Source organism: Budorcas taxicolor, chromosome 11, assembly GCF_023091745.1.
Source record: "Budorcas taxicolor isolate Tak-1 chromosome 11, Takin1.1, whole genome shotgun sequence".
In the NCBI taxonomy this organism is placed as follows: domain Eukaryota; kingdom Metazoa; phylum Chordata; class Mammalia; order Artiodactyla; family Bovidae; genus Budorcas; species Budorcas taxicolor.
The window spans coordinates 29,605,548-29,616,636 of record NC_068920.1 but is presented as its reverse complement, the minus strand read 5'-3'; the positions used below and the strand labels follow the sequence as shown (position 1 = coordinate 29,616,636).

General features: G+C 38.9%; 1 protein-coding gene across 1 annotated transcript; it reads left to right on the top strand.

The window, feature by feature from the left end:
- The first annotated feature begins 1,063 nt into the window (after positions 1-1,063).
- On the top strand, positions 1,064-10,883 carry ZNF184 (zinc finger protein 184). Its single transcript, XM_052648161.1, has 5 exons — positions 1,064-1,148; positions 1,364-1,431; positions 4,766-4,892; positions 5,462-5,557; positions 8,923-10,883. Exons 1-5 carry the CDS (start codon positions 1,064-1,066, stop codon positions 10,881-10,883), a joined length of 2,337 nt encoding a protein of 778 aa, XP_052504121.1.
- The last annotated feature ends 206 nt before the right edge of the window (positions 10,884-11,089 follow it).

The window sequence follows — 11,089 nt, the reverse complement described above, 5'->3', positions numbered from 1 at the left end:
TTTATACTATATTTTTGTCTAAGTGTACAAAAAGCACTATGTGTAAAAAAATGTATATACCTAATCTAAAAAAAATAGGTAATTGCTAAAAAGTGCTAAACATCATCTGAACCTTTAGGAAGTTATAGTAGTAGCATGAAAAATTACTGGTCACAGATCACCACAAATAATACAGTAATAACAAAAAGTTTGAAATATTGTTGAAAATTACCAAAATGTGACACACAGACATGAAGTGAGCAAATGTGTTGGGAAAAAATGGTGCTGATAGACTAGCTCAATATGGGATTGCCACAGGCCTTCAATTTGTAAAAAGAAAAATTTTAAAAACCCAGTGTCTAAGAAGTGCAAATAAAGTGAAGCACAATAAAGTGGGGTATGCCTGCAAATGTACTCATATAGTATGTATTCTTCTGTGTTTGTCTTATTTTGCTCAATATTGTTTATGAGATATATCCATGTTGTTAGGTAAAGCATCCTTTTATATTTTGGAATACTATTCTATTGTATGAATATACCACAGTTTATCCATTCTGCTGAAAGCCATTTGGATTCTTTCCGATTTGGGCATATTATAAATAAACCTTCTATGAACAATTTTGTAGAAGTCTTTTGGTGGATATAACCCCTCATTTCTCTGGGTATATGCATAGGAGTGGAATTGTGGAGTCATAGGGCAGGTATATGTGTATCTTTCATATATACTGCCAAACAGTTTTTCTTATGATTGGTAAATATTTATGCCCACAGCAATGTACAGAAGTTATAATCTCTGTATTCTTGCCAGTAGTTAGTACTGACCATATCTATTGAATTTTAGACACTCTGGTGGGTAGGTAATGTAGCTAAGTATATGTCATTGTGATATTTAATTTGTATTAATAGCAAAGTTTCAAAGGATGAGGGGGAAGACTTTTGGAAAGTAATCTGATTGTTAATTTTATATGTAGCAGAGAATATGTGCATCTATAAGGGGAATGTATCCATTCTTCACCAAACTCCCATCCAGCCTGCCACAGTGGATACATGTTAAAAGGATGTTAAAGGGAAATTCCCTTTATACATGTACATTGTCAGAAGGCAGCAGAAATATTTTGCCTCACTTAATGAAGAATATGGATTAAGTTGTATGATGAAAGTGACTGTGAGTATGTAGAGGCAAAATTGAATCTTAAAGTAATTCTTTACTTCCTAAGTCTACTGATGAAAGCACCAGGGTCCTAGTCAGCAGTTACCTTGTGTTTTTTGTTTTTTGTTTTTAGAAGGAAATGGTATAATTCCTGCTGTTTTCATGTAGAAAAAATAAGTGGATTTTACAGCTAACTTGGACAGGATTCATTGTAGTTTCTTTTCCCTCCGCTAGATCCGTCTGCTTCAGAGTCTGCTCTTTTCCGAGGGGGACATACTTTACTCCCATCAGCTAGTTTTCAGGTAAGTTGAGATTTCCTTTACATTTCAGTCCTTAGAAAGGAATTGTGTATTCTTTTGGTGTGATGTGTGTTTATCTAAGAACCAATGTTGGCAATTCATTCTGGGCTCCCATTTGCCAATCACTTTCTTTCTAACTCTGCCTCTCCAGCTTGACTAATATATTCATCACTTACTTCTTGCTTACATCGTGCCATGTGCCAGCGATGAGAGAGCAAAACTTGATATTTTACCTGAACAGACCAAATGACTGCTATAAAAATATAAATATTAAAAAGATGAAATGAGTACCATGAAAAATGGAGTCTATGTAGTCTAGAGGGTTTAGTAGAGTTTGTGCAGTTCTCATTGCTTCTTTCTTGTGTAACTCCCTTCCATATAGTACTCTGTCTTGTGAACTCTAGTCACCTTGACTTCCTCAAACTCAGCATTATCTTTTCAGTTCAGAGAATCTGCAGGGTGGCTCTTGAATTCCCCTTCCCTGCACCCCTGCCTGGAAACTCTCAAAGCAGTAAGCTGGAGCAGTTGTAGGGCTCACTTCATTTGTTTCCTGATTCATGGAGATCACTGTTCTTTGTTATCTGAGATTCAGTGCCTTGGAAACTTGTTTCATACATTTTTGTCTGGAATTTTTTGGTTATTTAATGCAGGAGGGCAAATCCAATCCTGTTAATCCCATCAGGGCCACAGCTTGGTCTTTTTGAGGTTTGGCTTTGTACTGTAAGCTTTGCTAGAGCTGATCTAGTGTAGTCTTACTACTGGGCTGGGTTTTCAGGGTCCCTATGACCACCATTTACTTCAGTGATTTGCTAGGATGGTTCATCCACCCCAGCAGCATAACTCAGGAATAGAGATCATGACCACCAAGGGTACACAGTAGGACTAGAAGGAAAAAGATACTTATAAGGCTCCAAAGAAATCTGGCTGTACTTTCTCTCTTGCTGTTGTCCACAGAGACATGAGAAATGTCTCTTATCGAGGAAGTCTGCTTGAGTCTCTCAGTCCAGAGTTCTTAAAAGGGAGCTGATCACATCAGTGTGTGCTCTCTTGTGGCTGTTAACTAGTTGTGGTGCAGGCCTCAAACTGGGCACCACATGTGCATCATAAATCTTCACATATACTTTAAACAATGCTGACAGTCTGGTACATCCTGCCCCAGTATTCCAGGCACACGATAACTTCGTCAGTTGTTGGACTATATAAACATGCATTTTCAGAGCTTGTTTAAGGTTCAGAAATATGGATCCAAGTGTCCCTGGAAATTAGCAAAGATAGAGCAAACTGGACTTGCTGCTTTAACTCTTGCCTCACAGGCTAAACTAGTCCTGCTCCTCAGGTGCGCTGGGACTGTGGGAGCTGATTGCTCATATCATCTGAACCTTGGGTTCAGTTGTGTCACGTTGTTAGCTTGTTATTGCCTGTGAAGATTGTATTCACACCGGGTTTTTGGACCTCTTCCTCTGCATCTCCCTTGTCTCTAGTATCTATCCTGCAAATCCCCTGCCTTTGTAATCCTGAGCTGCCATCTGTGTCTCTTTTGTTCAGGAAGACCACTGTGCCTTGCTCAGGTTCTGCTCTTTGCCCTGCAGTATGGAGATGCCTCCAGGCAGGAATCTGAAGGATCTGAGGAGCTCGTGTGATTTTCTCCCTTTTCTCAGGGATCACCGTTCTGTTCTGTCTGCTGTTCAAAGTATTAAAACCCTTGTTTCAGTTACATTGTGGAGTTTTACAGTTGTTTATACTGGGAAAGCTAGTCCAGTTGCTCTGTCATGGTTATAAGTCCCAATAATTTATCTGTTTTAAAACAGAATTATCTCTTTTGCTCAGGAAGTTCCCCTGCATTGCCTCTGAGTCCCACTAGAATTGCACTGATAATATTGGGTAGTGTATTCTTTTAGCTTTTTCTCTGTGCATTAACATACAAACTTTCCCATTCATAAAAATAAAAATGGCATAATACCATGTATGCCATTTTTAGTGTGACATACATTTCCTAGTCAGTGCATATAGAGACACCTTATTTTTAAAATGTCTACATGAACTGCTTTGGTATGGACGTAGCATGTATTCTTTAACCTCTGTCCTATTAACAGACATCTAAGTTTACTTTTTTCCTCACAAACAATGTTGCAAGGATATTTTTACATATGTTTTTGCATCCCAGGGTGTTTCTAGAGAATAAATTCCTACAAGCTACAAACTTGGCTTGAATGATATATGCATTTAAAATCTTGATAGATCCTGGCAGACTGCCCCTCTGTAGATTGCATTAGGGTTCTGTTCCCACCATAATACACATGAGCACTTTTAGCCATGTTCCCTAATATGATATCTCATTGTTTTATTATGTTTTTCTTGGAATGGAGCATATTTTCATGGTTTTAATGCCATAGATGAATTGCCTGTGTGGGTTGTTGGCTTTTTTTGTTGCTGTTGTTATTGTCGTAGGTTGTTCATCTTTCATCCATTTTGCTATTTGCAGGAGCTCGGAATGTTGCATTTTGTTTATGGTTTTTTACAGAAGCTTTACATTTTATGTAGTTTTATCTGTCAATCTCTCTCATAATTTTTGCCTTCCATATTTCAAGCTTATGAAAGTATTTTTATGTCTTTTATTCTATTATCTTATTTTTGCTTTTTCTTTAAAATTGAATGTCCAATCCAGCAGATATTTTTGTGATGCCATGAAGTAGGGAACTCACTTTATCTTTTTCTCAAATAGACAGTTATTTGTTATGACACCATTTAGTGACTAATCCACCTTCTCAAAGCTAATTTGAAAGTTGCTTAATCCCATTTAGTTCTTATAAACAAAGCTGTATTTTTGGGTTGTCTGTTTTCCATTGAGTTTTATTCCATACTAGACCAGTATGTTTTACCTTTTAGTATACTTTACTATGTTATTTAGTATATTTTGAAATGTGGTAGAGTAAGTCTCCTCCCCAGATTCTTTCAAACACATTTTTGGCTGTTCTTGCACTTATAGTAGTAAAACATATTATTGATGTTATCAAGGTTTACTCTTAATACTTGAGAAATCTTGAAACACAGAGATGATGATGATGATAATTATGAAGATCAATACAACAGCAGTCAACGTTGACTGAGCACTTGATAGACCCTAAATTAAGCATTTGATAGCAGACATTTCTTATTTAATTCTTACAGTAATCCCATGAGTCAGGTTCTGTTTTTATATTCATTTTGCAAAGGAGGAATTATCAAAATCATTTTTCAGATAGCCCAGAACTTCCCTTACTTCTATCAGTACAGCTAAATTTGCCCCTTTCCAAGGTAAATGCTTTATGGCTAAGCAGAAATATGTCTGGTCTTACAGGAATCAGTGACCTTCAAGGATGTGATAGTGGACTTTACCCAGGAAGAATGGAAACAGCTGGATCCCATACAGAGAGGTTTATTCAGGGATGTGACATTGGAGAATTATACACATCTGGTCTCTATAGGTAAGGGGATGACTTTTCTGAGTTAATATCTGGAGGTGTGGAGGAGGAGTGAACTCACGTACTTAGGTGAGTTTTTTCCTTTCACTTAAGGAATCAAAGACTTCTAAAATTCAAAAGGTTTTGAAAAGGTTTCTACTCTCTAGTAGGCTTCCTTCATAGCTCAGTGGGTAACGAATCTGCCTACAACGTGGGACACCTGGGTTTGATCCCTGGGTTGGGAAGATCCCCTGGAGAAGGGAAAGGCTACCCACTCCAGTATTCTGGCCTGGAGAATTCAATTGATTGTATAGTCCATGGGGTCACAAAGAGTCGGACACGACTGAGTGGCTTTCACTTTCACTCTCTAGTAAGTAGAAGGACAAACTAATAATTTTTCTAAACCGAGATCAGTTCCCAAGTTATACCACATTTTGGAACATATAACATCAAAGCTTTATATATGTTTTACTTCCATCTGATTTGTCCACCTCTCCTTTCCTCTAAAGACAAAGCGATGAGAATGAACTCTGAGAAGGCACTTTTCTCTCACTGCAGAAAGGTAACTTTTTTTTTTTAATTCCAATGAATAGGACTCCAAGTTTCCAAACCTGATGTGATTTCCCAGTTAGAGCAAGGGACAGAGCCGTGGATTGTGGAGCCCAACATCCCAGTAGGGACCCTTGGAGGTAAGTAGTGGCTACCTGGCAGATGAATGTTATTAACTCTGACCACCAGCCTGATGAGAGGATTTTGCATCTGAAATGTAGATGTACTTGCTTCTCCTTAAAGTGTCTGTTGTGGAGAATGAGAAGGCATTTGTACTCTCTTATGTGTTGTCAAAACACTAAATGTCTCAACATGTGAATATATAGACATTTTTATGCTCCTTTCAAAGGACTTGTCCTTCCTGCTCTTTTCTAAAAGCAACTTCTTGACATGGAATCTGGATTCTATCCTTTCCCAACCTCCTTGGGACCCAATTCTTATAAATTAGTACTTTTTAGTCCTTACAGTTTTCTTTTTGGATCTCTAGGCTCCATCCCCAGAACCTTCAAACAGAAATAGGTACCTAAATTCCAGATACTTTTACTCAACACTGTTAATCTATCTGGCCACCATCCGGACTGCCTTTTTGCTTTCCCAACCAAACTCTGCAAAAGTGAGTTCCATACCTGTAGACATCATTTTTTTTCATACCTAGTCCTGCCTTAATCTCATTGTTTAGCTTCTTATCCTACATAGTATTGTCCTGTCCTTGACATTATGAATAATTTTCTTCTAAACCTTGATTCTTAAATTGCACAGAGAGACCTCTTCAAAGATCTGACCCTGAAAAAATATAGAAACTAAGGCATTTTAGGTAAGGAATATATATTCAGAAGTAATGAGGTAGGGATGGGGAGAAAAAAAGCATGCAGTATTCAAAGTTGGAAAGTACTGAATTAGCTACATTTTAGCAGGTTTCATTCTCTTTATTTTTGGCTGTGCAGGGTCTTTGTTGCAGACCACAGGTTTCCCATTGTGGTGTTGGCTTGTGGACTCTGGAGCATGGGCTCAGTAGTTGTGTCACATGGGCTTACTTGGTTCATGGCATGTGGGATCTTCCCAGACCAGGGAGCCAACCCATGTCCCCTGTATTAGCAGGTGGATTCTTATCCATTGTGCCACCAGGGAAGTCCTTTAGCAGGTTTCTTATTAGAGAACCACTCAGAGATTTTTTTTTTACATAGTTGAGAATTATGAATTTCTAAGAGTTGCATAGAATGTAACATTTCTCTCCCCCATCCTCCTAACCATGATTCTGGTTTGTTTGTTTTTTTTATACTGCCCCTTTAAAATCTTTCTTTTAAAAGATGGTTTCATGGAACACAATTTGAAAAACTAATTTTTAAAAAATAAGAGCTTTATTAACTTGTGTTTACAGTTTGCTAACTTTTGGAAAGTTACAATGAGGTGGCCACTGGCCCAAGCCCTTGTCTGCATCATTTTCCTGTCCTCTTTATTACCATTTTCTCTAGGCTGTCTTGGTGACTTGGCTCCTGCCGGATTATGAGATATATATATATTTATTTATTTACCTATCTGTCTATCTATCTATATACATATTCTGTCTCACTAGTCTACCTTGTTCTTTTGCAGCCTGAATGTCAGCACCCTCTAGTATCTCTCCACACACAGGGTGTCGGAATATACTGTGGGCATTGCCCATTGACTTTGCATACTGTATAGTAAAGTGAAAATTGCTTCCTACAGTAGGAGTGGTACTGTTCAGTCTGGCCTCCTGGAATTTTCTCCAATCTTTCATTCATAAACCCACTCCTGATACTCTGGTTGCTCTCTTGGTTAGTGCATGGATAGTATGACAATGTGGATAATATTGGTCAGTCTGTTGCGTGTTTATTGCTTTCATCTGGAACTCCAACCTGGCTCAAGATCAGCCACTTCTACACTCTTTTTGCCTTTAACAGCATATGACTCCATGGTCTCCATATCCTTCCCTGTGAAGTACTTCCAGGAGATATTTTTTATGGTTCTCTGCTGTACAAGTAGTAGTTCCCTTGTGGCTCAGCTCGTAAAGAATCCACCTAGAATGTGGGAGAACTGGGTTTGATCCCTGGGTTGGGAGGATCCCCCAGAGAAGGGAAAGGCTACCCACTTCAGTATTCTGGCCAGGAGAATTCCATGGACTGTTTAGTCCATGGGGTTGCAAAGAGTCAGACATGACTGAGTGCCTTTCACTCACTATACAAGTATATCCTTAGTGTCAGTTTTGTTGTGGAAAACATATCCACTTCTTATATTGATTATTTGTTCCCCCCCAAACTTGTTTTGCATTAATCTTCCTGTCCCTGCTAGAGAAATATTGCTGTTAGGAGGCTGCCTGCCCTTCTGCATGCTGATAGGTGCTACACCATTACTCATGGTTCCAGGTATGGGGGGGATGGTAGGCAACTCTGGCTCCCTGCCCTGCTCCTCATGCTTGCAGTGATAATGGTGATGATCACAACTGGGCTGGCAGCACAGGTGATTCAGGGTTTGCTGGGGGTCTGCTATACCTTCCTGTTACCAGTGGAACCAAAGAAATGCTGTTTTAAATACAGCCTTTTTTTCTTTACTAAATCTGCCAACATTGACTACCCTGTCATCTTTCTTATCTTGGCACAAGACAAACTGTCCCACAGTAGAAAGCAGAATAGTGTAACTCTACTTCCTGATTATGTACTTTTCTGGTTTCTTATATTCTTTTGCTTGTTTGCCGAAAACTGCTTTCTTTCTTTAGTATATTTTATTCATCCATTACACTAAACACACTCAAGAATCTTTCCTTATCGCTGATCTTTTTTCACATACATTCTTACGTCTTTATTCTTTTCCTTCCTCTTTTGAGCTGATAGTTTCTATCCTATGTTTGAACATTGTAGTTATTCCGCTACTTTTGGCATCTTCCATCCCCTCAAACACCATTATAGTCTAGTCCTCCTTTTCTCTTCCTAATTCTCAAAATGCCTAGGGTTGACCTTGTCATCTTCCTCCACCTAAATTATTTGCTTTACTATTTACAACTTTCTCATTTCTAGCAGTGATACAGCTACTCCTTCAGTTTTCTAGGCTATAAACCATGGAGCCCAAGTCATATCTTCTGTTTGTCTTATCTTGAAATCATGGTTTTAGATTTTTGTTTTGTTGTTCACTGGCAAGGAATCCCTGTTCAGACTGCCCTTTTTAGATCCAGTCCATCTTGTCTCCTTAGCTATGTCTGTGGTCACTTTCTAAATTTACTGTCACCTTAAGTGAAGTTCCCTTCCTGGTAGAGATTATCTGTGAAATTAAATTAGACAGTCTCTTGCTGCTCTCATATTTTATTTATCATTCTCCTTACCTCTTTCCAAATGTCTCCCCAAATAACAGGGCTGTATTTGAAAGTTCTCAGAATTCCCTGAGGGCTTTATTTTTAGTTTCATTAGGTCATCCCCACAGTAACACTTTTGCTGTTGTATTTTTTTTTTTTCCCCTCAATTCAGAGAATGCTGACATTTTCTTTTTCTTTCAGACTGGGTGACAAGACCAGAAAATAGCATAACAGCCTCAGAGCTGGACATTTCTGGAGAAGAGCCATCTCCAGGGGCAGTAGCAGAAAAGCACAAAAGGGATGATCCTTGGAGCACCAACTTCTTAGAAACTTGTGAATCCAAAGGCAGTCCAGAGAGGCAGCAGGCAAACGAACAGACACTGCCAAGGGAAATAAAAATAACTGAAAAGACCATACCAACTTTGGAGCGAGCACATGTAAATAATGACTTTGAAAAAAGCATCAATGTGAGTTTAGACCTTTTAACACACAAAGAAATATCTCCAAAACAGACCTCTACTAAAACAAGTGTCAAACAGAATTTAAACCCAGTTAAAAAAGAGAAGTCTTGTAAGTGCAATGAATGTGGGAAAGCTTTTACTTATTGTTCAGCTCTTATTCGCCATCAGAGAACGCATACTGGAGAAAAACCCTACAAATGTAATGAATGTGAAAAAGCCTTCAGCCGGAGCGAAAACCTTATAAACCATCAAAGAATTCATACTGGAGATAAACCATATAAATGTGATCAGTGTGGGAAAGGCTTCATTGAGGGTCCATCTCTTACTCAACATCAAAGAATTCACACTGGAGAAAAACCCTATAAGTGTGATGAATGTGGGAAAGCTTTTAGTCAGAGAACCCACCTTGTTCAGCATCAGAGAATACACACTGGTGAGAAACCATATACTTGTAATGAGTGTGGAAAAGCCTTTAGCCAGAGAGGCCACTTCATGGAACATCAGAAAATCCATACAGGAGAAAAACCTTTTAAATGCGACGAATGTGATAAAACATTTACCAGGAGCACACACCTTACTCAACATCAAAAAATCCATACTGGAGAGAAAACCTATAAATGTAATGAATGTGGGAAGGCTTTCAATGGACCCTCAACGTTTATTCGTCATCATATGATTCATACTGGGGAAAAACCATATGAGTGCAATGAATGTGGTAAAGCCTTCAGTCAGCACTCAAACCTCACTCAGCATCAGAAAACACATACTGGGGAGAAACCTTATGACTGTGCTGAGTGTGGGAAATCCTTTAGTTACTGGTCTTCCCTTGCTCAACATCTCAAAATTCATACTGGAGAAAAACCTTACAAATGCAATGAATGTGGAAAGGCCTTCAGTTACTGCTCATCCCTTACTCAACATCGGAGAATTCACACCAGAGAAAAGCCTTTTGAATGCAGTGAATGTGGAAAGGCTTTCAGTTATCTCTCAAACCTTAATCAACATCAGAAAACTCACACCCAAGAGAAAGCTTATGAATGTAAGGAATGTGGGAAGGCCTTTATTCGAAGTTCATCTCTTGCTAAACATGAAAGGATTCATACTGGTGAGAAACCCTATCAGTGTCATGAATGTGGGAAAACCTTCAGTTATGGCTCGTCCCTTATTCAGCATAGGAAAATACATACTGGAGAAAGACCTTACAAGTGTAATGAATGTGGGCGAGCCTTCAACCAGAACATACACCTTACACAGCATAAGAGAATTCACACGGGAGCAAAGCCTTATGAGTGTGCCGAGTGTGGCAAAGCCTTTCGACATTGTTCATCTCTTGCTCAACATCAAAAAACACACACAGAAGAAAAACCCTACCATTGTAATAAGTGTGAAAAGGCCTTTAGCCAGAGCTCCCATCTGGCTCAGCATCAACGAATTCACACTGGAGAGAAGCCCTATAAGTGCAATGAATGTGACAAAACCTTTAGCCGGAGCACTCATCTGACTGAACATCAGAATACTCATACTGGAGAGAAACCTTACAACTGTAATGAATGCAGGAAGACTTTCAGCCAGAGCACTTACCTCATTCAGCATCAGAGGATTCATTCAGCAGAGAAGCCTTTTGGATGTAATGATTGTGGAAAAGCCTTCAGATACCGTTCTGCTCTCAACAAACATCAGAGACTGCACCCTGGCATATGACTCTTCTAGGATCATCTTAAACATAGGGGATGCATTTATTCGGGGATACATTTACTCTGGTTTGTCCTTTTGTTCAACACAGAAGAATCAGGCTGGATTGAGAAACTGCCGAAAATACTTTTACTTTTCACTGTTGTGCTGTGGAATGGAAAATGCATTGGGCTGAAATAATCCGATTATGTTGTTAAGCAATTTGTGACATTGGC

Bases quoted from the DNA above. Each gene is read 5' to 3' on its own strand.
- ZNF184 (XM_052648161.1), top strand. From the start codon at position 1,064: ATGTACATTGTCAGAAGGCAGCAGAAATATTTTGCCTCACTTAATGAA. The intron at 1,432-4,765 runs GTAAGTTGAGAT...CTGGTCTTACAG, and splicing joins TCCCATCAGCTAGTTTTCAG to GAATCAGTGACCTTCAAGGA. The intron at 5,558-8,922 runs GTAAGTAGTGGC...TTTTTCTTTCAG, and splicing joins CCCAGTAGGGACCCTTGGAG to ACTGGGTGACAAGACCAGAA.